The sequence below is a fragment of the Somniosus microcephalus genome, chromosome 8, assembly GCF_052327205.1.
Source record: "Somniosus microcephalus isolate GS21.2 chromosome 8, FLI_Smic_1.0, whole genome shotgun sequence".
Classification (NCBI taxonomy): domain Eukaryota; kingdom Metazoa; phylum Chordata; class Chondrichthyes; order Squaliformes; family Somniosidae; genus Somniosus; species Somniosus microcephalus.
The window spans coordinates 59,866,182-59,893,748 of NC_140994.1; the positions used below are offsets into that span (position 1 = coordinate 59,866,182).

Below are 27,567 nucleotides of genomic sequence, written 5' to 3' on the forward strand. Positions count from 1 at the left end.
TTCCGTTGGGACAGACTCCACTTAATCCGGGCTGGGACCAGTGTCCTGCTGAACGAATAACTAGGGCAGTACACAGGGCTTTAACTAATGTGGGTGGGGGGCGTTGGCGGGGGTGGGAGGTTTCAGGAAGGAGTAAATTTAAAAGCAGCGAGAGAAATGTCAAGGCTCTAGAGCAGAGTAGAGCTTTGGGTAAAAATAAGCAGAGTGGATCAGGAAGGGACAGAGTAACAAAATTAATAAGGCATCAGTGACAAAGGTGACATTAGGGAAAAAGAGAAATAAGTCAAAGCTAAAGGCACTATATCTGCGCGAAGCATTTGCAACAAAATCATTTTTTTATTCGTTCATGGGATGTGGGCATCGTTGGCAAGGCCAGCATTTATTGCCCAAACCTAGTTGCCCTTGGGAAGGTGATGGTGAGCCGCCTTCTTAAACTGCTGCAGTCTGTGTGGTGAAGGTACTCCCACAATTCAAAATAGATAAATTAATAGCGCAGATAGAAATTGATAGGTTTGATCAAATAGCCATTCTGGAGACGTGGTTGCAATGTGGCCAAGGTTGGGAACTAAATATTCCAGGATACTTAACTTTTAGAAGAGATAGGCAAAATGGAAAAGGAGCAGGGGTAGCCATGATAATAAAGGATGGGATAAAGACAGCAGAGAGAAAGGATCTTAGCTCTGAAAATCAAGAAGTAGAATCAGTTTAGGTGGAGCCAAGAAACAGCAAGGGGCAGAAAACATTGGTGGGAGTTGTTTATAGGCCCCCAAACAGTAGTTGTAATATAGGGCAGAGTATAAACCAGGAAATTAGACGCGCATGTAACAAGCGTAATACAGTAATCATGGGGGACTTTAACCTACATATAGACTCACCTACACAACGGACATCTTGACCCCGCCAACTCCTGTAGACCGACAGTCCGCCTCGCTAACTTGGCGTGGTTCGGAGCCATCGGACAGCCCACACTTCAGGGCTAAAAATAGGGATTAGGCAAAAAATTGCCTGTTAACTACCTGTTAACAGGCAGTTAATTGGCACTAATCCCCTTCTCGCCTCGGGGAGGCGGCTCCCAGCACAGGTCGGGTACCCGCCTCCTGGGATATTGGCACGGGGACGGGATGGGCTCCTGCCCCCCGATTCTGCAATTTTCCCCCCACTCCCGCCTCCAAACTTGCCCCCTCGGGGCTTGGAAAATCGAGCCCTTTGTGTCTGTCTTCACGGAAGAAGATGCAAAAAACTTCCTGGAAATAGTTGAGAACCAAGGGTCTAGCAAGAATGAGGAACTGAAAGAATCTAGTATTAGTAAAAAAAAAAAAAAAGTACTGTACTGGAGAAATTAATGGGACTGAGCCAATAAATCCCCTGGACCTGATGGCCTACATCCTAGGGTTTTGAAAGAGGTGGCTATAGAGATAGTGGATGCATTGGTTGTCATTTTCCAAAATTCCATAGATTCTAGAATGGTTCCCGCGGATTGGAAGGTAGCAAATGTAACCCCACTATTTAAGAAAGAAGGGAGAGAGAGAAAACAGGGAATTACAGACCAGTTACCCTGACATCAGTACAGGAAACTTTGGTTTATCCGGAGGTTATATGTCCTGAATACTCGATCTAACGGCAAAAATCAGGAGCCGTTTTTTTAGTTCGCGTTGCTTTTTTTTCCCCAGTCAGGCACTGCAAGGTCTGTAGCTATAGCAACAGCTTCAGCTAGAGATGCTTGCAGCTGCAGCCGACTGTTTTGAAGCTGTTGCTAAGCAACAGGGTTTGTTGATTCACACGGAGCTTTTCAGTTCCGTATGTTTCAACATTAACGCTGGTATGTCCGGCACTTTTGATGGTACGGCACCAGCTCGGTCCCGTCAGTGCCGGATATCAGAAAGTTTCCTGTAGTAGGGAAAATGCTAGAATCTATTACTTAGGTTGTGGTAACAGGGCACTTAGAAATTAATAATAGGATTGGGCAGAGTCAACATGGATTAATGAAAGGGAAATCATATTTGACGAATCTGTTAGAGTTTTTTGAGGTTGTAACTAGCAGAATAGATAAGGGGGAACCAGTGGATGTGATGTATTTGGATTTTCAGAAGGCATTTGATAAGGTGCCACACATTATTAAACAAAATTAGGGCTCGTGGGATTGGGGTAATATACTAGCATGGATTGAGGATTGGTTAACGGACATAAAACAGAGAGTAGGAATAAAGGGTCATTTTCGGGTTGGCAGGCTGTAACTGGTGGGATCAGTACTTGGGCCTCAGCTATTCACAATTTATATCAATAATTTGGATGAGGGGACCAAATGTAATATATCCAAGTTTGCTGATGATACAAAGCTTGGTGGGAATGTAAGTTGTGAGGAGGATGTAAAGAGGCTTCAAAGGGATATAGACAAGCTAAGTGGGCGTGAACATGGCAAATAGAAAAGCAAGTATTTTTTAAATGGTGAGAGATTAGGAACTGTTGGTGTTCAGAGGGACTTGGGTGTCCTTGGACAAAAATCACTGAAAGTTAACATGCAGGTACAACAAGCAATTAAGAAAGCAAATGGTATGTTGGCCTTTATTACAAGAGGATTTGAGTATAAGAGTAAAGACATCTTACTGCAATTATATAGGGCCCTGGTGAGACCACACCTGGAGTATTGTGTACAGTTTTGGTCTCCTTACCTAAGGAAGGATATACTTGCCATAGAGGGAGTGCAACGAAGGTACACCAGACTGGTTCCTGGGATGGGGGGATTGTCCTGTGAGGAGAGATTGAGTAGACTAGGCCTATATTTAGAATTTAGAAGAATGAGAGGTGATCACATTGAAACATACAAAATTCTTATAGGGCTTGACCGGGTAGATGCGGGGAGGATGTTTCCCATGGCTGGGGAGTCCAGAACCAGGGGTCACAGTCTCAGAATAAGGGGTCGGCCATTTAAGATTGAGTCATAGAGTTTTACAGCACAGAAAGAGGCCCATCGTGTCTGCGCCGCCCATCCATCCCTGTCCAGTCTAATCCCATTTTCCAGCATTTGGTCCATAGCCTTGTATGCAATGGCATTTCCAGCATTTGGTCCATAGCCTTGTATGCAATGGCATTTCAAGTGCTCATCCAAATGCTTCTTGAATGTTGTGAGGGTTCCTGCCTCTACCACCCTTTTAGGCATTGAGTTCCACATTCCAACCACCCTCTGGGTGAAAAAGTTCCTCCTCAAATCCCCTCTAAACCTCCTGCCCCTTACCTTGAATCTATGCCCCCTTGTTATTGACCCCCCTACTAAGGGGAAAAGTTCCTCTTTATCTACCCTATCTATGCCCCTCATCATTTTGTACACCTCAATCAGGTCCCCCCTCAGCCTTCTTTGCTCCAAGGAAAACAACCCCAGCCTGTTTAGTCTTTCTTCATAGCTGAGGCGCTCCATCCCAGGTAACATCCTGGTGAATCTTCTCTGCACCCTCTCCAAAGCAATCACATCCTTCCTATAGTGAGGCGACCAGAACTGCACACAGTACTCCAGCTGTGGCCTCACCAGCGTTTTGTACAGCTCCATCATAACCTCCCTGCTCTTGCCTTCATTAGCCGAGGCATAGAATATAAGTATCCCACTGAGATGAGGAGAAATGTCTTCACTCAGAGGGTGGTGAATCTTTGGAATTCTCTACCCCAGAGGGCTGTGGAGGCTCAGTCATTGAGTATATTCAAGATAGAGATGGATAGATTTTTGGATATCAAGCGATATGGGGATAGAAACATAGAAGATAGGAGCAGGAGTAGGCCACTCGGCCCCTCGAGCCTGCTCCACCATTCAATGCGATCATGGCTGATCATCCAAATTCTGTACCCTGTCCCTGCTTTCTCCCCATATCCCTTGATCCCTTTAGCCTTAAGAAATATATCCAACTCCTTCTTGAATATATTTAATGAATTGGCCTCTACTGCCTTCTGTGGTAGAGAATTCCACAGGTTCACCACTCTCTGGGTGAAGAAATTCCTCCTCATTTCTGTCCTAAATGGCTTACCCCTTATCCTTAGACTGTGACCCCTGGTTCTGGACTCCCCGACTATCGGGAACATCCTTCCTGCATCTAGTCTGTCCAGTCCTGTCAGAATTTTATAAGTTTCAATGAGATCCCCTCTCATTCTTCTAAACTCCAGCGAGTATAAGCCCAATTGACCCAATCTCTCCTCATACGTCATTCCTGCCATCCCAGGTATCAGCCTGGTGAATCTTCGCTGCACTCCCTCCATGGCAAGAACATCCTTCCTCAGATAAGGCGACCAAAACTGTACACAATACTCAAGATGTGGTCTCACCAAGGCCCTGTATAACTGCAGCAAGACATCCTTGTTCCTATACTAAAACCCTCTCGCTACGAAGGCCAACATACCATTTGCCTTCTTAACTGCCTGCTGCACCTGCATGCTTAGCTTCAGCGACTGGTGCATAAGGACACCCAGGTCTCGTTGCACTTCCCCTTCTCCCAATCTATTGCCATTCAGATAATAATCTGCCTTCCTGTTTTTGACACCAAAGTGGATAACCTCGCATTTATCCACGTCATATTGCATCTGCCATGCTTCTGCCCAATCACCCAACCTGTCCAAATCATCCTGGAGTTTCTCGTGCAGGAAAGTGGAGTTGAGGTAGATCAGCCATGATCTTATTGAATGGCCCATTCCTGCTCCTATTTCTTATGTTCGAATCACAGAATGGTTCCAGCACAGGAGGCCATTCGGCCCGTCGCTCCCGTGCGGCTCTTTGCAAGAGCATTTCAGCTAGTGCTACTCCCCCGCCCTTTTTCCGTAGCCCTGCATATTTTTTTCCTTCAGGTACATATCCAATTCCCTTTTGAAAGCCACAATTGAATCTGCCTCCACCACCCTTTCAGGCAGTGCATTCCAGATCCTAACCATTCGCTGTGTAAAAAAGGTTTTACTCATGTCGCCTTTAGTTCTTCTGCCAATCACCTTAAATCTGTGTCCTCTGGTTCTCGACCCTTCCGCCAATGGGAACAGTTTCTCTTTCTAGACCCCTCATGATTTTGAAGACTTCTATCAAATTCTCTCTCAAGCTTCTCTGCTCTAAGGAAAACAACCCCAGCTTCTCCAGTCTATCCATGTAACTGAAGTCCCTCATCCCTGGAACCATTCTTGTAAATCTTTTCTGCACCCTCTCTAAGGCCTTCACATCCTTCCTAAAGTGCGGTGCCCAGAATTGGATGCAATACTCCAGTTGAGTCCGGACCAGTGTTTTATAAAGGTTCATCATAACTTCCTTGCTTTTGTACTCTGTGCCTCTATTTATGAAGTCCAGGATCCCATATGCTTTTTTAACCGCTTTCTCAACCTACCCTGCCATCTTCAACGATATGTGCACATATACCCCCAGGTCTCTCTGTTCATGCACCCCCTTTAGTTTAAATTGCCTCTCTTCCTCCTTCCTACCAAAATGTATCACTTCACACTTTTCTGCATTAAATTTCATCTGCCACGAACCTGCCTATTCCACCAGCCTGTCTATGGCATCTTGAAGTCTATCACTAGCCTCCTCACTGTTCACTATACTTCCAACTTTTGTGTCATCTGCAAATTTTGAAATTGTGCCCTGTACACCCAAGCCTAAGTCATTAATGTATATCAAGAAAAGCAGTGGTCCTAGTACCGACCCCTGGGGAACACCACTGTGTACCTTCCTCCTGTCCGAAAAACAACCATTCACCACTACTCTCTGTTTGTTTTCTGTCACTTAGCCAATTTTGTATCCATGCTGCCACTGTCCCTTTTATTCCACGGGCTTCAACTTTGCTGGCAAGCCTATTATGTGGCACTTTATCAAACGCCTTTTGGAAGTCCATGTACACCACATCAACCGCATTGCACTCATCAACTCTCTCTGTTACCTCATCAAAAACTCAATCAAGTTAATTAAACACGATTTGCCTTTAACAAATCTGTGGTGGCTTTCCTTAATTAATCCCACACTTGTCCAAGTGACTGTTAATTTTGTCCCGGATTATCATTTCTAAAAGCTTCCCCACTACCGAGGTTAAACTGACTGGCCTGTAGTTGCTGGGTTTATCGTTACACCCTTTTTTGAACAATGTTGTAAAAGTTGCCATTTTCTAGTCCTCTGGCACCACCTCCGTATCCAAGGAGGATTGGAAGATTATGGCCAGCACCTCCGCAATTTCCACCTTTACTTCCCTCAGCATCCTCGAATGCATCCCATCCGGTCCTGGTGAGTTATCTACTTTAAGTACAGCCAGCCTTTCTAGTACGTCCTCTTTATCAATTTTTATCCCATCCAATATCTCAACTACCTCCTCTTTCACTATGACTTTGGCAGCATCGTCATCCTTGGTAAAGACAGATGCAAAGTACTCATTTAGCACCTCAGCCATGCCCTCTGTAGGTCTCCATTTGGTCCCGAATCAGCCCCACCCCTCCTCTCATAGAGTTATACAGCACAGAAAGCGGCCCATCGTGTCCGCGCCGGCCATCAAGCCGTCTATTCTAATCCCATTTTCCAGCACTTCGTCCGTAGCCTTGTATGCTATGGCGTTTCAAGTGCTCATCTAAATGCTTCTTGAATGTTGTGAGGGTTCCTGCCTCTACCACCCTTTCAGACAGTGAGTTCCAGATTCCAACCACCCTCTGGGTGAAAAAGCTTTTCCTCAAATCCCCTCTAAACCTCCTGCCCCTTACCTTGAAACTATGCCCCCTGGTTATTGACCCCTCTACTAAGGGGAAAAGTTCCTTTCTATCTACCCTATCTAGGCCCCTTATAATTTTGTACACCTCAATCAGGTCCCCCCTCAGCCTTCTCTGCTCTAAGGAAAACAACCCCAGCCTGTCCAGTCTCTCTTCATAGTTGAAGCGCTCCAGCCAGGTAACATCCTGGTGAATCTCCTCTGCACCCTCTCCAATGCAATCACATCCTTCCTATAGTGTGGCGACCAGAACTGCACACAGTATTCCAGCTGTGGCCTAACATATTCTATGCCTCAGCTAATGAAGGCAAGTATACCATATGCCTTTTTAACCACCTTATCTACCTGTCCTGCTGCCTTCAGGGATCTATGTACATGCACACCAAGGTCCCTCTGATCCTCTGTCCTTCCTAGGGTCCTACCATTCATTATGTATTCCCTTGCCTTGATAGTCCTCCCAAAATGCATCACCTCACACTTTTCAGGGTTAAATTCCATTTGCCACTGTTCTGCCCATCTAACCAACCCGTCTATATCGTCCTGTAGCCTGAGGCTTCCCTCCTCGCTATTTACCACTCCACCAATTTTCATGTCATCTGTGAACTTACTGATCATACCTCCTACATTCATATCTAAATCATTAAAGTACACTACAAACAGCAAAGGACCCAGCACCGATCCCTGCGGTTAATACCACTGGACACAGGCTTCCAGTCACAAAAACAACCTTCAACCATCACCCTCTGCCTCCTGCCATTAAGCCAATTATGGATCCAATGTGCCAAATTGCCCTGGGTCCCATGGGCTCTTACCTTCTTGACCAGTCTCCCATGTGGGACTTTGTCAAAAGCCTTACTGAAGTCCATGTAGACTACATCAACTGCACTACCCTCATCCACACACCTAGTCACCCCCTCTCAAAATTCAATCAAATTGGTTAGACATGATCTCCCCCTGACAAAGCCATGCTGACTATCCTTGATTAATCCTTGCCTCTCCAAGTGGAGACTAATTCTGTCCCTCAGAAATTTTTCCAATAATTTCCCTACCACTGATATTAGGCTCACTGGCCTGCAATTCCCTAGTTTATCCCTACTACCCTTCTTGAATAATGATACTACGTTAGCTGTTCTCCAATCCTCTGGCACGTCCCCTGTGGTCAGAGAGGTTCTGAAAATTTGTGTCACAGCCCCTGCAATCTCCTCCCTTGCCTCACACAGCAGCCTGGGATACATCTCGTCAGGGCCTGGGAATTTATCCACTTTTTAGCTCGCTAAAACCGCTAGTACCTCCTCCCTCTCAATACTAATTTCTTCAAGTATATCACAATCCCCCTGCCTGACTTCTATGCCTACATCGTCCTTCTCCATAGTGAACACACATGTAAAATATTATTTAAAACCTCACCTACATCTTCCGGCTCTATACACAGATTGCCACTTTGGTTACTAATGGGCCCTACTCTTTCCCTGGTTATCCTCTTACCCTTAATATACTTGGAAAATCCCAAGGTGTTTTATATTTTATTTTGCCCGCCAGTGTTATTTCATGCCTCCTCTTTGCTCTCCTAATTTCTTTTTTAAGTACCCCCATGCACTTTCTATACTCCTCTAGGGCTTCCACTGTTTTTAGTCCTTTGTATCTGCCAAAAGCCTCCCTTTTTTTTCCTAATCCATTCTTGTATATCCCTTGACATCCAGGGTTCCCTGGGCTTGTTGGTCCCATCCTTGACCTTTACGGGAACATGTTGGCGTTGTACTCTCTCTGTTTCCTTTCTGAAAGACTCCCACTGCTCTGATATGGATTTTCCTACAAGTAGCTGATCCTAGTCCACTTTGGCCAGATCCTGCCGTATCATATTAAAATCGGCCTTACCCCAATTTAGAACCTTTATTTCCAGTCCATCTTTGTCCTTTTCCATGACTACCTTAAATCTCACCGAATTATGGTCACTGTCACCAAAATGCTCTCCTACTGACACTTCTACCACTTGCCCGGCTACATTCCCTCGAATTAGGTCCAGTACCGCCCCCTCTCTTGTAGGACTTTCTACATGCTGGCTCAAAAAGCTCTCCTGGATGCACTTTAAGAATTCCGCACCCTCTAAGCCTTTCACACTCTGACTATCCCAGTTAATATTGGGGAAGTTGAAATCTCCTATTATTACCCTATTATTTCTACACTTCTCTGAGATTTGCCTACATATCTGTTCCCCTATCTCCCCCTGACTGTTTGGGGGCCTATAGTACACTCCCAGCAAAGTGCTTGCCCCCTTTTTTGTTTTTAAGCTCTACCCATATGGCCTCATTAGAGGAACCTGCTAAGATATTATCCCTCCTTACAGCAGTAATTGACTCATTGATTAATATTGCGACACCCCATCTTTTACACCCCCTCTGTCTTGCCTGAAGATTCTATACCCCGGAATATTGAGCTGCCAATCCTGCCCCTCCCTCAACACGTTTACTGTCTATATGCCTATAGAAGACTTTTGGATTCCTGTTTATGTTAGCTACTGGTTATGTTCTCGTACTCTCTGCCCCTCTTATTTCCTTTTTCACTTCCCCTTTGTACTTTCTATATTCAGCCTGGTTCTCACTTGTATTCTCAACCTGACATCTGTCATACACCCCCTTTTTCTGTTTTATCTTACTCTCTATCTCTTTCATCATCCAGGGAGCTCTGGCTTTGGTTGCCCTACCTTTCCCCCCAGTGGGAATGTACCCCGACTGTACCCAAAGCATCTCTTTAAAGGCAGTCCATTGTTCGATTACTGTTTTGCCTGCCAATCTTTGATTCCAATTTACCCAGGGCAGATCCATTCTCAACCCACTGAAATTGGCCTTCCTCCAGCTAAGTAGTTTTACGCTAGATTGCTCCCTGTCCTTTTCCATAGCAAATCTAAACCTTATGATACTGTGATCACACTTCTCTAAATGTTCCCCTACTGACACTTGCTCCACTTGATCCACCTCATTCCCTAGAACCAGATCCAGCAATGCCTCCTTCCTTTCAAGAAAGTTCTCCTGAACACACTTCAGAAATTCTTCCCCCTCTCTGCCCTTTACGCTATTACTATCCCAGTCTATATTAGGATAATTGAAGACCCCCATTATCACTACTCTATAGTTCTTGTAATTTCCCTCTACTTAATAAACTATTAAGTAACTTAACAGAAATAAACTTAAGACTTAAAAAAAAAAAAAATATCACCAGCTATTCACCAATCTGCTCCTTCCCTTGTGCTGATGTCACTTACCTCGCTCCCTGATGTTCCCGCTCCTTCTGGGCTCTTGGGCCTACCTTTATCTGCGCCCACTTATCTCGCTCTCCTGCAGGTCCGCTCTCGTGGCTATTAACTTAGAGAGCTTGGGTTCTATAGCTCCACTCCTCCTTTTCAGGTAGATGTCTCACCCGCCTTCCTCTTCTCCACCGATTCCTGCGCTCACCAGATTCCTCCACTCTACTTGCGATCCACTCCATTTGCCATTTACACAGCTCTGTCTCCAAGCTCTGTGCTCAAGTTGTGGCTCTGTTTTTTGTTTCCAATTCCTACTGTCACCGCTTTAGCCCCATTGTTTCTGTTTCTTTTTTTTCATTCCTGTTCCTCTTATTTTTATTGAATCATATTCTGCAGTATTTATTTTTTCGGTTTCCAATTTCTTTAAGAAACCCTATTATTTTTCTTCCCTTTCTATTTTTTCCTCAAACACCTGTTCCTCACTGGTTTAAAATCTGGATTTTTTTTAAACAATAGTCTCTATTTCCCCAACCTATTTAATTCATCACGGTGGCATAGTGGTTAGCACTGTTGCCTCACAGCGCCAGGGACCCGGGTTCGAATCCGGCCTCGGGTGACTGTCTGTGCAAACTCCGCACATTCTCCCCGTGTTTGCGTGGGTTTCCTCCGGGTGCTCCGGTTTCCTCCCACAGCCCAAAGATGTGCGGGTTAGGTTGATTGGCTATGATAAATTGACCCTTAGTGTTAGGGGGATTAAATACGTGGGGTTACGGGGATAGGGTGGGATATGTGTTGGTGTAGGGGTTACGGGGATCGGGTGGGATATGTGTCGGTGTAGGCTCGATGGGCCGAAATGGCCTCTATCTGCACTGTGGGGTTTCTGTGATTTCTGTGATCCCAGACTCCTACCAGATCCATACAAACCACATCACCTCACCTGCAATAACTATTGACAGAGCAGTTAAAGATCATACCCTTTCACTTACCATGAGCAATGCCACAGGAGACTTTCTAGTACTAAAATAAAAAATGATACATATGCATTTTTTTGGCTGTCACCTTCATAATACTGCTTTCTAATGTAATTTTAGGCAAATGTCTCTCAGCCAATTGGCTTTCTTTTTTGAATTACTGTAACAAATTTGCATACAAGACAATTATTTGGAATGTACAGAGGAACTTCAAATTGGCCTTAAAGGGGTATAACTCTATTTTAGAAGCAGAATACATTCAGCATTACTTGTAACACTCGTGTATTTTTAAAGCAGTGTATCAGCTGACTTACCTTGAGCAATTAGATTTTTGTGGCCTTAGAGGGACAGGCTGCTTTAAACAGAGGTTGGAATTTTCTTTACCTGGGCAGGTGGGGTGCGGGCGGTCAGCGTTGTGGGTCGGGACCCCGTTCCTCATTTCATGCCGCTCCTCAAAACGACTTTCCCTTAATGGCGCCTATTAAGGCAGCCCTGTGCGTTACCTGGCTCTATTAAATGGTGCGGGTCTGATGACATCATCGATGACTCATTTTGAGCCGGGATATTTAAAGGCCCCTTGGCCACATTGCATTTGATGGTTCATCTAGGAGTGTGTAGGCACTACATTTTAGCATTTGGGTCTTGATAAGCCTTGAATACATGACTGCGCAGAGGCAGAGGGCTGCACCCAGGTTCTCAGATGACTTCCTCCATATGCTTGTGGAGGGAGTCAGAGCACACAGGGAAGCCCTCCTCCCTTCTGATGGGCGGAAGAGACCTCCCTAGGACACCAAAAAAGCCTAGCTGGAGCTAGGAGAGGAGGTGAACTGCAGGGATGTTGAGGAGAACCTGGGTGCAGTGCTGGAAGCGCTTCAATTATCTCATTAGATCAGGAAAGGTGAGTGCAAAGCCACACTCAACTTCATCCTGCTGTGCCTCTCATCACATCCCCAGCACACTGCCTTCCCCAAGCCTACTCCTGCACACCATTACTCACACCAACATACCTTGCACGTCCACCCATCCCTCTCTCACTATCTCCATTCTCACATCTCCATCTGACGAGCCAGCACTCACACTCGCCCTCATCATAATGCAATCATACCAAGTAACGCCACATAAGGGCACCATTTAGCATAGGCACTCCACTCTCTCATAATCACCCTTTAAAGATGTAACCCATCCATTCCTTACACTCATTCCATCATTCTCACTCAAACTTTTCTTTCCCTCCTTGCAGGAGAAGAGAGCCCGCAATAAGAGGGAGAGAGAGAACCGGAGGTGGCCCTCCATCATTGGCCACGTTAACGCCACAGAGGAGGTCGCCCTGGACATCTCGGGAGTTGCAGAGCAGCTGGTGGTAGAAGACGAAAAGAGGGGGACATCTTAGCAACCTGGTGACAGAATTACATCTCATACAGCCACATGGCATACACCAGTCACTCATACGGGGACTGATGTCAGCAGCCGCTGAATGGTCATCATGTGCATAATTGTATCGCTACCCATTGTTGATATGACATTTTGAAATAATCTCTTTACTCTCCCACAGGTCCATCAATAGCCCCCCCCGCCCCACTCTCCAGGCAGAAGAGGAAGACTACTCCTCAGAGGAGCCTCCAATCTCCGAGGGCGCACCGGCACCAGACCTAAGCGCACCCTGCACCAGCGCAGATACGCACACCTCGATGGGTCCTATGCGAGATAGAGTAGTGTTGCTCACTTGTGACTTACCAGGTGACAAGAGGAGATGGTGGAGACAAGGACAACAGTGGCACTCCCAGCTCTGCTCAGCTGCATGCAGACGCTGAGCCTTGGGGGGCCTTCGAGAAAGAGGGCGATCCTGGAGGTGCAGGAGGCTCTGACCTCTATGTCTGCAAATGTTCAGAGAATAGAGGAGTCCATCTCCAACATGAGCACCACTGTGTCGCAGGCGATGACGACTGTAGGCTCTTCCATGGAAAGGATGGTCACCTGCATGGAGCAGCTAATGCGCCACTCACAGGAGCACATGGTCTCTATGGAGAATAGATGACAGAGGCTCATTGACATCCCTCCTAGAGGAGGTGGTCTATGTAGACTTGGGTCCTCATGGCCTCACTGCTGTGCAGCAAGGTGCTCTCCAGCTCCTTGCTAGCAGGGAAGTGCAGTTGGCCCATGAGAGGGATGACGGTGAGAGGGGACGTGGAAATCGCGGCTCCTCTCAAAGCGCTCACACTTTTCCCCCGTTGCCTCCCTCTCAGTCAGAGCCCCACATGCCTCCTGGGATCGCGATGGCCAAGTCTGCCCCTGCACAGTCGCAGGAGGAGTAGACTTTTTGGTGGGGCCATCAGAAGCTCCAAAACCCAGAGGACGTCCGCCAAGAATGTCTATGCAGTCACAGCAGGCTGTCTCTACCTCTGCTGAAGTTGCAGAAGTTACACCTTGTAGAAGATGACACACAAGTCGATGTTTCTGTTGAGGTTCAGTTACTCTTAAGTCACGTATAAAACTATTTATTTTCACCACTTTCCGGTCGTGGCCAATTTTGTCTGCAACTTTGGAAGTGGCTTAGTGAGTTGGAGTGAATGATGAGACATAACGTTACCTCCAGCAATGGTGGTCAGTGTGAAAGGAATGGCTTGGTCGTTGTAGAGATGCTTTATGGTGTTGCTGTGGCGGCCGGGGGGTGGGGGCACCTGGTACAGCATATGGCAGCCATGTGGGTGTAATGCATGAAGTTAAGTACATCTGGCCATGATGAGGCCATCCCTGGCCTCCCGGGCAGCAATGTGCTCAGGTGCTGGTAGCATCTGGACCTCCAGTTTCTCCTGCTCCTCCTCCTCCTCGTCTTCCAGCTGATCTCCTCCTCTGAAGAGGCTATGCGCTCAGAGCCTTGCTCCTCCTGCAACGCTAATCCTCACTGCTGCGCTATGTTGTGCAGCACGCAGCAGACCGCAACGATCTTGGAGACCCTGGTTGGTGTGTAATGAAGGGCTCCTCCAGATCTGCCAAGACATCTGAAGCGCATTTTCAGCATGCCTATTGTCTGCTCTATGTCACCTTTGGTGGACATGTGGCTTTCATTATATCTCTCCTCGGCCTCAGTACTTGGCCTCCTCAAGGGTGTCATAAGCCATGTTTTCGGTGGATAGCCCTTTTCTCCAAGCAGCCTGTCGGAAAGTCTGGAGGTGCGAAGACACGAGGGAGGGTGGACTGGCGCAGGACGCAAGAGTCATGACAGCTGCCAGGGAATTTGGCACACACGTGCATGATGATCTTCCTATGGTTGCAGATGAGCTGCACATTGAGGAAGTGGAAGCCCTTGCGGTTGACAAACACTCCTGCGTGATGATGGGGTGCCCTAATGGCCACATGTGTGCAGTCGATGATAGCACCCATGGGAAGCCAGCCAGAGCGGAAAAGCCCAGCGCCCGCTGAGTTAACACTGGCATCATCAGTGGCAAAGTTGATCTAATTGGCTGACTTGTCAAACGGCATCGGTGACATGTGTGATGCATCTGTGGGCAGCCGACTGCGAGATGCCGCAAACGTCTTCTGCAGTTCCCTGGAAGGAGCCCGAGGCGAAGAAGTTGACGGCACTGGTGACTTTAACAGCCACTGGTAAAGAGTGGCCTCCTGCTCCTCTGGGCTGCAAATGTCTGCGACGACCTGGTGCAATAACCTGAGCCTCCTTTGGCACTGCTGCTCAGTCATGTTGAGGAAGCTCATCCTCTACCTGTATACCGTGTTGGGGGTACTGCCTCCAGCGTGGTGCAGTCCTGTGCTGATGCCCTCTGTTCTGTGGAGCATCAGGTTGTTGAGCAGGTTGGTGATGTTGTTGTTGGTGTTGGGGCTCATCATGGTCTGATTCTGAGGACCAAGGTGAGACAGTAAAACAGCACCAATGCTGATGTAATAGATGGCAGGTCAAGTAGAGATGAAGCAATCTGTCAATAGTGTGATAGGTTGTAGCAGTGAGGTGACAGTGGTTCCCAAATTTGCTGAAACGCTTACAACCTCTACAAACCTAAATCTGTGCTGAAAGTGCACTCAGCAACAGCATTTCCCTTAGGAAAGTAAGCAGGCGGCAGTATTTATTGTGCTTTCCATGCTGTGCATTAATGAGCTGGATCAGTGGTCACTGAACTTCCGCCTCCGCTTAACAGATGCGAGATTGTCATTGTCATGCAGTGAAATTCCAAAGGTATGGCTAAAAAGATGGTTACGGGTCTGACAACAAGCTAATAATGATCTAAACTAGGTCGACGGCCTCTGCCGATCGGGTTGCTGCCACGCTGGCAAACACGCCCGAGTTGAAGGCGCAAGGAGGTGGGATGACGGCGGGTTCCCGACTCGCTCTGATTTATTTCCACTTTTACTCCCGACCCGCCTCCAATCCCACACGTATGGCAGTGGGAAAATTCAGGCCCGAGTTTAAATTTAGCAGAAAAATAATGCATTGGGGATTATTCCTAACGTTATAAAAAAGCATGTGATCCAATTCACTGTAAGCAATCCTACGGGAGATCCGTTGGTATATAAAACAAGTCCAATATGCATCCCTGTCACTTTCATGCAGATGCAAAATGTTTTTAAAAAGTGAGAAACCCCGTTATTGACCTGCGGCCTAAAGTTTATGAACACTTAAAACTACTGTCTGACCATTGAAGTTTGAATGTGGAAGACTTACTCCTGATTTAGAAGGTCTTTTGCTGAGCATTGTTTAAGTCACTTTACTATTCCATAATAAGGTGGACTATTTCTAGTTAATAGTCTAGATCTATTATAGTAGATACATCAGACAGATGGATAATGAGGACCTTATTTGCATTGGTTCACAGATGCGCGACCAAGTTGCCTCTTATTGATTTTAATTTCAACTGGATTGTAATTGTTCTTGTGTTTGTTTTCTTTGAATACAAATTTGGATTTATCTTATTGCTATCTAGATACTTGATTGATGTAGAGGGAATGGAGCCAGAAACAGCAATTGATCGTAGGAATTTTTTCAGTTTCTAAAGACATTAATTTCTGATTGGTAAAGTTAAACAGAAAACTGTAACTCCTCTCTTTTTATAAAGTTTTTAACAGTGCTCGTGGCCACAAAATGAACGGAATAGTATATCTCCATGACCTACGAACAGGACCAAAAAGAAGGTAATTATGATATCTGCATTCAGTTAGGTCTTACAACTCTACTGATTAGTTAAAACTAACTTGATTTTAAGGTTGGGATCATGAGGATGATCTGTGCTTTTAGCCCTTTGCCCTTATCTGGTTACCATGTTAAACGGGTATTGTATCAATGGACAAATAGTTGTCTTTTATTTTACACATGGGATAACAGAGGTTAGAAAGGGTTATAATAGTTCTCTGCAGACTTGTTACATAACTTATATTAACTCAATAAATGTTGGCACTTAAATTCATAGTCATAATGGCACAACACAGAAGGAGGGCACTCGGCCCATCGAGTCCGCGCCGACTCTCTGTAGAGCAATCCAGTCAGTCCCATTCCCACGCTCTATCCTCATAGCCCTGCAAGTTTTATTTCCCTCAAGTGCCTATCCAGTCTCCCCTTGAAAACATTGAGTGTCTCCGCTTCCAGCACTTCCGTCGGCAGCGAATTCCAGGTCATCACCACTCGCTGCATAAAAAGGTTTTTCCTCACGTCCCCCCTGTACCTCTTGCTCAAAACCTTAAATCTGTGTCTCCTAGTCCTTGTACCATCAACTAGTGGGAACAGCCTTTCCCCATCTAGCCTATCCAAATCTGTCATAATCTTGTACACCTCTATCAAATCACCCCTCAACCTCCTTTGCTCTAATGAAAACAAATCCAGCTTCTCCAACCTGTTCTTGTAGCTAAGATCCCCCATCCCCGGAACCATTCTGGTAAATCTCCTCTGCATCCTCTCAAGGGCCTTCACATTCTTACTAAAGTGTGGTGACCAGAATTCTCCCCACAACTGAGGTCCAACCTAGATTTCAGTGTTTTTGAACCCCAGGCAAATTATATAAGGAGGACCACTTTAGGGCTTTAGAAATAAAATGTTAGCCAATCCCTATTGTGGGATAGATCATAAAATGTCTGTCTTTTACTTTAGCATGAGCTGTTATGCAGAGTAAAGGCACACTTTACTGATGCAATGGCTATGTCATGAATCAACTTTCTATAAATGTAGTTTACAGGTAAGCCTGCTGTATGGAACAACCTCCGTGCCTTTTTGAGACATTACTATTTGGATCTTTTTGCTTCAGAGGATACATGTTGTGACATTCTGTGCTTCAAGCTGCTCTTAACATCAAAACATTATTTATCTTCAGTGTAATCTTCCTCATCTTTGAGTGGACTTCTTGCTTCACACAAACAGTTCTCTCCTTTTCTCCCACCCCCACCCCATCTTCTCTGTGCAAGTGTTTGGAGCTTTTTAATATAAATTGAATAAAAGTTCAACCTTGTTGCTTAACTCGCCCACTCTCATCTCAATTAAACAATTGATGAATGAAGGAGAGAACACGCAGGGAAGATAATGTGGACCTTGAAGATTGAAAGTTAAAGTGACAACCTGGTGGTCTTCCTCCTGTCCTGAAAATGGCATTATGCTTTTGTACATGGACGATGAATTAAGGATGAGGAAGCCTATACCAAAAATAGGTTGCTTTTATTTCCATGTACAAGCTTGAGATTTCTTTCCCTTCTCTGACTTGAAAGAACCTGCTACTTTGTGGCAGCAAATCTAATGGTTCTGATGAGACTAAACTTTAATGGTAAGCTTCTTGAGAAATTAGCCCACATGGTTGAGCTGCAGACTGATGGTTCTGCAGATTATTGAAGCAATGTAATATTTTGAGTTGATTGTGATCTCATTTCTGTGCAAGATGCTGAATACAATTCTAATTATGATTGCTTATAAAATGCATTTAAATCTGAGTTGTCGTGGTGCATATAGGTACCAATGATACAGGTAAAAAACAGGATGAGGTCCTAAAAGTTGAATATAGGGAGTTAGGAGGTAAATTTAAAAAATAGGACCTCAAAGGTCCTATCTCAGGATTGCTACCAGTGCCACGTGCTAGTCAGAGTAGAAATAGAAGGATATTTCAGATGAATGTGTGGCTAGAGGAATGGTGCAAGGGGGAGGGATTCAAATTCCTGGGACATTGGAACCGGTTCTGGGGGAGGTGAGACCAGTACAAAGCGGACAGTTTGCACCTGGGTGGGACCGGAACCGATGTCCTAGGGGGAGTGTTTGCTAGTGCTGTTGGGGAGGGTTTAAACTAAAATGGCAGGGGGTTGGGAACCTGTGCAGGGAGACAGAGGAAAGGGAAGCAAGGATAGCAACAAAAGACAGGAAGGAGAAAAGCAAAAGTGGAAGGCAGAGAAATCAAGGGTGCAAATCAAACAGGGCCACAGTACATAATAATTCTAAAAGGACTAAGAGTGTTAAAAAATCAAGCCTGAAGGCTTTGTGTCTTAATGCGAGGAGCATTCGTAATAAGGTGGATGAATTAGCTGTGCAAATAGATGTAAACGGATATGATATAATTGGGATTATGGAGACATGGCTCCAGGGTGACCAAGACTGGGAATTCAACATCCAGGGGTATTCAATATTCAGGAAGGACAGGAAAAAAGGAAAAGGAGGTGGGGTAGCATTGCTGGTTAAAGAGGAGATTAACACAATAGTAAGGAAGGATATTAGCTCTGATGATGTGGAATCTGTATGGGCAGAGCTGAGAAATATCAAGGGGCAGAAAACGTTAGTGGGAGTTGTATACAGACCCCCCAAACAGTAATGCTGAGGTTGGGGATGGCATTAAACGGGAAATTAGAGACACGTGCAATAAGGGCACAGCAGTTATCATGGGTGACTTTAATCTACATATAGATTGGGCTAACCAAATTAGTAACAATACTGTGGAGGAGGAATTCCTAGAGTGTATACGGGATGGTTTCCTGGACCAATATGTCGAGCAACCAACTAGAGATCAGGCCATCTTAGACTGGGTATTATGTAAGGAGAGGCTTAATTAGCAATCTTGTTATGCGAGGCCCCTTGGGGAGGAGCGATCATAATATGTTAGAATTCTTCATTAAAATGGAGAGTGAAGTAGTTGACTCAGAAACTAGGGTCCTAAATTTAAATAAATGAAACTACGATGGTATGAGGCACGAGTTGGCTAGGATGGATTGGGGAACGTTACTTAAAGGGTTGACGGTGGATAGGCAATGGCAAACATTTAAAGATCGCATGGATGAACTACAGAATTTGTTCATCCCTGTTTGGCATAAAAATAAAACAAAAAAGGTGACTCAACCGTGGCTAACAAGGGAAATTAGGGATAGCATAAGGTGCAAGGAGAGGACATATAATTTGGCCAGAAAAAGCAGCAAACCTGAGGATTGGGAGCAGTTTAGGCTTCAGAAAAGGAGGACAAAGGGATTAATTAAGAGGGAAAATAGATTATGAGAGTAAGCTTGCAGGTAACATAAAAACTGACTAAAGGCTTCTATAGATATGTGAAGAGAAAAAGATTGGTGAAGTCAAGCGTAGATCCCTTGCAGTCAGAATCAGGGGAATTTATAATGGGGAACAAAGAAATGGCTGACCAATTAAATACATACTTTGGTTCTGTCTTCACAAAGGAGGACACAAATAACCTCCCAATGATGTCGGGGAACATAGGGTCCAATGAGAGGGAGTAATTGAATGAAATCAGTATTTGTAGGGAAATGGTGTTCGGGAAATTGATGGGATTGAAGGCCAATAAATCCCCAGGGCCTGATAATCTACATCCTAGGGTACTTAAGGAAGTGGCCCTAGAAATAGTAGATGCATTGCTGGTTGTCTTCCAAAATTCTATAGACTCTGGCACAGTTCCCATGGATTGGAGGATAGCTAATGTAACCCCACTATTTAAAAAGGGTGATAGAGAGAAAACGGGGAATTATAGACCGGTAAGTCTGGCATTGGTAGTGGGGAAAATGCTAGAGTCCATTATAAAAGATGTAATAGCAGAGCACTTGGAAAACAGTGACAGGATCGGACAAAGTCAACATGGATTTACAAAAGATAAATCATGCTTGACTAATCTACTGGAATTATTTGAGGATGTAACTGGTAGAATAGATAAGGGAGAACCAGTGGATGTGGTGTATTTGGACTTTCAGAAGGCTTTCGATAAGGTCCCGCATAAGAGATTGGCGTGCAAAGTTAAAGCACATGGGATTGGGGGTAAGGTACTGACTTGGATAGAGAACTGATTGGCAGACAAGAAGCAAAGAGTTGGAATAAACGGGTCTTTTTCCGAGTGGCAGGCAGTGACTAGTGGGGTACTGCAGGGATCGGTGCTAGGACCCCAGCTATTCACAATATATATTAATGATCTAGATGAGGGAACTAGATGTAATATCTCCAAGTTTGCAGACAACACAAAGCTGGGTGGGCATGTGTGCTATGAGGAGGATGCCGAGAAACTCCAGTATGATTTGGACAGGTTGGGTGATTTGGGCAGATGCATGGCAAATGCAGTATAATGTGGATAAATGCGAGGTTATCCACTTTGGTGGCAAAAACAGGAAGACAGATTATTATCTGAACGGCAATAGATTGGGAAAAGGGGAAGTGCACTGAGACCTGGGTGTCCTTGTGCACCAGTCGCTGAAGGTAAGCATGCAGGTGCAGCAGGCAGTTAAGAAGGCAAATGGTATGTTGGCCTTCATAGCGAGAGGATTCGAGTACAGGAGCAAGGATGTCTTGCTGCAGTTGTACAGGGCCTTGGTGAGACCACACCTTGAGTATTGTGTGCAGTTTGGTCGCCTTATCTGAGGAAGGATGTTCTTGCCATGGAGAGAGTGCAGCGAAGATTCACCAGACTGATACCTGGGATGGCAGGAATGACGTACGAGGAGAGATTGGGTTGATTAGGCTTATATTCGCTAGAGTTTAGAAGAATGTGAGGGGATCTCATTGAAACTTATAAAATTCTAACAGGACTAGACAGACTAGATGCAGGAAGGATGTTCCCGATGGCAGGGGAGTCCAGAACCAGGGGTCACAGTCTAAGGATAACGGGTACTCCATTTAGGACTGAGATGAGGAGGAATTTCTTCACCCAGTGATTGGTGAACCTGTGGAATTCTCTGCCACAGAGGGCGGTGGAGGCCAATTCATTAAATATATTCAAGAAGGAGTTAGATATATTTCTTAAGGCTAAAGGGATCAAGGGATATGTGGAGAAAGCAGGGACAGGGTACTGAATTTGGATGATCAGTCATGATCTCATTAAATGGCGGAGCAGGCTCGAGGGGCCGAATGGCCTACTCCTATATTCTGTGTTACTATGTTTCATAGAATGCATGTTACTGGATTACTTGCATTGTTTTTAAAATACATTGTTTTGTAACTGATACACAGCACAATAATTAAATGTGCCTTGTGGAGATAATGGGGCCGATTTTTCACTTGGGGAAAATTGGTGTTAACGGGGCGGTAAGGTCCTGAAAATGGGGTCGGTAGCCTTGCTGCCCTGTTAACACCAATGATGTAACTTTCGCAGAATCCTACCGCTGGGCAGTGGAAACGCCAGCCTGAAACACATGTTAAGCCTCTTCTATGCAAATAGAGGTCCTAATGACGTAGTTGGGGTTCCCGTAACAATTTTAAGGGACACATGGGTGGATCTTGTAGCACGAAAGTTACATCCATGTGTACTGGAGTTCCGATCAGGAAACGGCCAGAAACATTTTTAAAATTGATTTAAAAGAAGTAGGAGCAATGCCGGCCATGCCCTATCTAGGCGTAGCTTGTTCCCCCTTCCCGCACACCTACCTGTGGGCCTCGGCCGGCATCACAGCTGGCTGACATTACTGAAGCCAAAAAAAGTGGCAAGCTGCATTAGGATACCTGTTTAGTGTCCGCATCTCGCCAGCCAAATTCAAATGAGGCCGGGGCCTCAAAATTGCAGGGGCCTCTTCGCTGCCGGAATGGGCTGCAGGCCGGACAAAAGTTCAGATCAACCCCGTTCTCTTTAACTTTGTAGTAGCACCCATTTCATTTTTTTAGTCTGTTGCTATTAACTAACTTTATTTCCCCCCCCGTTTACTTGACCGGATCAGTCCTGGAACGGTGAACCTAAACGGGTTTCTTTATGCACCTTTTTTAATAAAACACATAATCATCAGCTGTTTTGTTTGTTTTGTAGTAATATGGGAATGGATGCATTTTCTACAGACCCGGAACCAGTGAACTCCCATTCACGTGACTTTGCAGGGTAACGAAGCAAGATTATTTATTTCCTATACTCCGAAGCAGTAAAATATTAATATGACTCATTTTAGTTGCAGCATTTGTACTGGTTGCTATATTCTGACATATATTATCTAATTGCTGTATTATTTGATGGAACCGTATGTCCCAATATTCATATACTTTTATGGTGTTCTTTCCTGTACCTTTCTCAAAGTTTCTTGTTTTGCCTTGATATATGCATAATGAAAGAAAAAAACTATTGTTGGAGTTTTGATGTGCATTTTTTTGTTTCAGGTTTGGTTCAAGATTTGAACTCCCTTATGAACATGTACCTCTTTCTGCTAACAACTTTGACCATTCCTCTTATAATGCACAGAATGACAGGTAATTTTTTTTTTTATTCGCTTATGGGACCTGGGCGTCGCTGGCAAGGCCAGCATTTAGTTGCCCTTGAGAAGGTGCTGGTGAGCCGCTGCAGTCCAAGTGGTGAAGGTACTCCCACCGTGCTGTTCGGGAGGGAGTTCCAGGATTTTGACCCAGTGACAATGAAGGATCGGCGATATACTTCTAAGTCAGGATGGTGTGTGACTTGGAGGGGATCTTGGAGGTGGTGGTGTTCCCATGCGCCTGCTGCCCATATCCTTCTGGGTGGAAGATGTTGCGAGTTTGGGAGGTGTTGCCGAAGAAGCCTTGGCGATTTGCTGCAGTGCATCTTATAGATGGTACAAACTGCAGCCACGGTATGCCGGTGGTGGAGGGAGTGAATGTTTAAGGTGGTGGATGGGGTGCCAATCAAACAGGCTGCTTTGTCCTGGATGGTGTCGAGCTTCCTGAGTGTTGTTGCAGCTGCACTCATCCAGGCAAGTGGAGAGTATTCCATCACACTCCTTACTTGTGCCTTGTAGATGTTGGAAAGGCTTTGGGGAGTCAGGAGGTGAGACACTCACCACAGAATACCTAGCCTTTGACCTGCTCTTGTTGCCACATTATTTATGTGGCTGGTCCAGTTAAGTTTCTGGTCAATGGTGACCCCCAGGATGTTGATGGTGGGGGATTCGGCGATGGTAATGCCGTTGAATGTCAAGGGGAGGTGGTTAGACTCTTGCTTGTTGGAGATAGTTATTGCCTGGCACTTCTGTGGTGCGAATGTTACCTGCCACTTATCAGCCCAAGCCTGAACGTCGCCCAGGTCTTGTTGCATGCGGACATGGACTGCTTCATTGTCTGAGGAGTTGTGAATGGCGCTGAACACTGTGCAGTCATCAGCGAACATCCCCATTTCTGACCTTATGTTGGCAGGAAGGTCATTGATGAAGCCGCTGAAGATGTTTGGGCCTAGGACACTACCCTGAGGAACTCCTGCAGTGACATCCTGGGGCTGTGATGATTGACCATCAATCACCACAGCCATCTTCCTTTGTGCTAGGTATGACTCCAGCGTTTTCCCCTGATTACCATTGCCTTCAGTTTTACTAGGGCTCCTTGATGCCACACTCGGTCAAATGCTGCCTCGATGTCAAGGGCAGTCACTCTCACCTCACCTCTGGAATTTAGCTCCTTCGTCCATGTTTGGACCAAGGCTGAAATGAGGTCGGGAGCCGAGTGGTCCTGGCGGAACTGGGCATCAGTGAGCAGGTTATTGGTGAGTAAGTGGCGCTTGATAGCACTGTCGATGACACCTTCCATCACTTTGCTGATGATTGAGATTAGACTGATGGGGCGGTAATTGGCCGGGTTAGATTTGTCCTGCTTTTTGTGGACAGGACATACCTGGGCAGTTTTCCACATTGTCGGACAGATGCCAGTGTTGTAGCTGTACTGGAACAGCTGGGCTAGAGGTGATGCTAGTTCTCGAGCACAAGTCTTCAGCACGATAGCCGGGATGTTGATGGGGCCCATAGCCTTTGCTGTATCCAGTGCGTTCAGCCGTTTCTTGATATCACGTGGAGTGAATCGAATTGGCTGAAGACTGGCTTCTGTGATGGTGGGGACCTCTGGAGTAGGCCGAATTGGCATGGTCCAGCAGTCATTTTGTTAGTTGTCAAATGTTTGGGTTTTTTGAAGTTTGAAATTAATCTGCTTTTCTATGAAATAATATAGTTTTTCCAAACTGAGGCTAACTGGATAACTTGTGACCAAGGAGATGTCTTTGAATTACACATCAGCCTCATCAGTGGAAATCTAGAATGTTTAACATACTCCCGTTTAAACAAACACATATCTTGTATAAGCAGAGAAAACTGTTATAACTCAGCATTTTTGAAAATACAGAAAATATTTTCACGGTTAACCGTCCAGGCAGAACGAAGTGCCTTAATTGACATTTTCTCCATTCCATGCTACTGTGAATAAGCCCAAATCTCCCAATAATGATTGAAGTATCAATTAGACTACTGGCAAGTTATGGGGAATTCTAGTCACCCTCGGCTGATTTTATTTTATTCTTAGCTCCCAAATTGACACTGGAAAACCCATTAGTATTACCACAAAAGCAAAGCTACATAAAGATCCCAAATAGCTTCACTACTGCTGTTGACTCTGCTAAATTTAGCAGAGCTTCCACATGTATGCTTCCCAACATCAACTCTTAACTTTCCATCAGCACTATCAACTACAAGGCCGTTGCTGTACTGTGTGACTGCTCAATATCATGTCCTGGTTAAGTCAGAAATATTCTGCAGCTCAACATTCACAAAACCAAAGCCTGCCTTTTTGGTCAGCATCTATATGTGGTTCTGTCTGACTCCCATCAACCTCAGGCTGCTTGCTCCTCAGGCATTGGTGCGTAATCTCACCGCTGTGTTCAAACCTGAGTTGAGATTTATAGAATTATAGACATTTCAGTACAGTCCCTAATTAGGCCACATATTTCTGTGTGTCATCTAGGTCTGATGACTTCAACTTTTGAGACCTGTTTTAATTTCCTCTATAATGTTTCTATCAATTAGTGATCCCTATATCCTTTACTGGTGTTCCTGAAGTCCTCCTTTCACCCTCTTCTAAAACAAAGGCAAAATACTAAAGTAAAAACAGAAAATGAAAGTATACAGCAAGTCAACCCAAATGTCAACCCGCCTCCTCCCTGGTCTGAACATTGACTGTAGTAATTTCAGACCTTAGCTGTATACTTCATTTCTTTTCAGCGGGAGTTCTTGTGATGTTTGGGATGGGGAGCCTTTCTTAGTGCTGGCAGGGGCTTCCCATGGTGTTGACCTGATTATATTTTTTCTCTTCCCGAGACTGGCAAACCCACTTTTGGTGGGCCAAGTCATCGTGGCCTACTTGCAGGCTGGCCCCCTGCCAGAACCTTGCGCTCAGATGTGGGGCAGAATAGTTGGCATCTACTGCAGACCTCTTCTGCATCAACACCAGTGGCTGCCATGGTCAGGGCCTGCTGGTAGTTTTTGGAGAGCATTGCACTTTGCTTTTTGCTTCTAAAGAAAGAACTGATGACATCTAGGATATTCTATAGTTATTACCCTCCTGATTCTACAGGTTAATGATTTGGGCTTAGTCTTGGAGGTATTTGGAGGATATTTCCCTATGAAGACCTTACAAGTTGGGTAATGTTTATTTCTTCTAAGTATGCTTGATGCGCACATTTGTTTGTCTCCAAGCTGCCATTAGATGGCAGGGTGGAATGTCCATAGCGTACATCTACATTTATTTCAAGAACTTCAAGACTATAGAAAATGTTTTAGTTGTAATAAACTGTTGATAACATTGGATTACATTTGAAATGCTGAAAACAGACCTTTATAGCTAACAAAACAAGGTTTTTTTTAAAAACTATATTAGTCATTTATAAATTTGTTGGGTTGTATTTTTTTTAAATATAAAGGGGTAGAGTTTCCGCTTTGGGCACAATTGCTGATCCCGGCACAAATTGCGCTCTTTTTGAAAAGTGTTCTCTCTCTGCCCCACCCCCCCAGTTTCCGCTCACTCGTTTGTATATCGCGGAACGCAAAATTTGCCATGAATCAGCGCAATCAGGCAGTGTTTTAAAGTGCCATTTAAAAAAAAAAAATTTGCTTTAAAAAAATTTTCCTTCATATATTTAAGTGGTAACTTGAAGTTTGATTAAAACAGCTGAAAATAGGTTTACACAAAAAATAAGCATTTTTAATCTCGGTGTGAATCTACCACCTCCTGAGTAACCTGATTTAAAATGACTGAAATTCACTTTTAAAAAAATATATAAAACTATTTTCTAGTTATATTGGGGTATATTAGTCAGTTTCTTAGTAAATTAAAACAAAAATCACTTTTAAAACATACCTTTTAGTGGCCTTGTACCCAAAAGAACAAGCTTAATTTTTAAAGCCTCCCTGAAGGCCTACAAACGAGTGCAATTAGCAGAAACTCCCAGTGGTGATTAATTCACCCTGGGAGCATGGCCAATTTTGTGGGTGGGGCCTGCTTCTAGCTCGATGTTTTTTTAAAACTGTCTTTTGCGCCAATTTTGGCCGAATTGCGCCAAAAAACCAGGCCGAAATGTCAGTGCAGATGTTAATGACATACTAGTTGTAATTTTACCTGTTTTTTGTATCTGCAGATCTGTCTGATCTGCAAACTGGTATGGAATGTACTGCTGAAATGTTTTTTAATAATTATACTCATTTAATGTAGGGACAGATCACCACCACCTCCACCATCGCTGTCTTATTCAGTCCTTTATGGTGAATGCAGACATTTTCCTCTCTTTGATGACTACTCTCAAAAGGAGCATGATGGATGTTCCAGGTAAAAGAATGTCACTTGGAATATTTCTTTTCATTTAGGAAACTTGAACAGCTGTAATTCCATTTAAAAGGAAATTCATGTTGTCATCCTAATAAAATTAATGCCAAGTTTTCAAAAGATTAGTGCTATGGTGTTCTAATTCAATTTTTTTTTAACTAGGTCCAGATATTTCAGCGATCATAGAGCTGTGCGTAGTTCAGAAGAAAGTTTGCATGGTGAGCACAGCAGATACTTACCACCAATACCACCTCCAGATCGCTTCAGACATGATTTTGAGAGGAACATTTTTCTAGGTTCAAGCAGAAGACGACTAGAACCACAAAGCTTTGTTAAACCTTTTACACGAGATTACAATCATGGCCAGCCAACAGGGTATGATTCTCACTTTGGTGAAACCAGCAGTGGCAGTTTTGACAAATTTAACCCATTCACACGCAGTGTAGACAAGAACAGTTATGACTTCCCATTTAAAGTGGAAATGTCTACAACAACTGACTGGCAGAAGGTTCATTACTGAGTGGGACTAAATTGCTGTAACTTTAACATGTTTATAATGTATTGCCCTTTCTTTGTGGTGACTGTCGTTTTTCATTATAGTTCTAGACTTTTCATAATTGTTTTCCTTTTTCCAAAAATGAATATTAAATATTAAAGGACCACAATCTCTTAAAATTT

At 44.7% G+C, this 27,567-nt stretch overlaps 1 protein-coding gene across 4 annotated transcripts in view; it reads left to right on the forward strand.

Moving 5' to 3' along the window:
• The window catches only part of LOC147113545 (RNA/RNP complex-1-interacting phosphatase-like), a 75,277-nt gene extending 47,723 nt beyond the window's left edge, over window positions 1–27,554 (forward strand). For 3 of the 4 annotated variants that reach the window (XM_085994766.1, XM_085994765.1, XM_085994767.1), the window contains 6 exons: window positions 15,845–15,891; window positions 15,977–16,052; window positions 22,103–22,171; window positions 22,444–22,533; window positions 26,779–26,892; window positions 27,052–27,554. In XM_085994766.1, the coding sequence (XP_085850892.1) occupies window positions 15,845–15,891; window positions 15,977–16,052; window positions 22,103–22,171; window positions 22,444–22,533; window positions 26,779–26,892; window positions 27,052–27,409 (754 nt within the window). In that variant the 3' untranslated portion in view covers window positions 27,410–27,554. The remainder of the gene's footprint in view (window positions 1–15,844; window positions 15,892–15,976; window positions 16,053–22,102; window positions 22,172–22,443; window positions 22,534–26,778; window positions 26,893–27,051) is intronic. The other variant, XM_085994768.1, reaches the window with a different exon arrangement.
• Window positions 27,555–27,567: the final 13 nt, after the last annotated feature.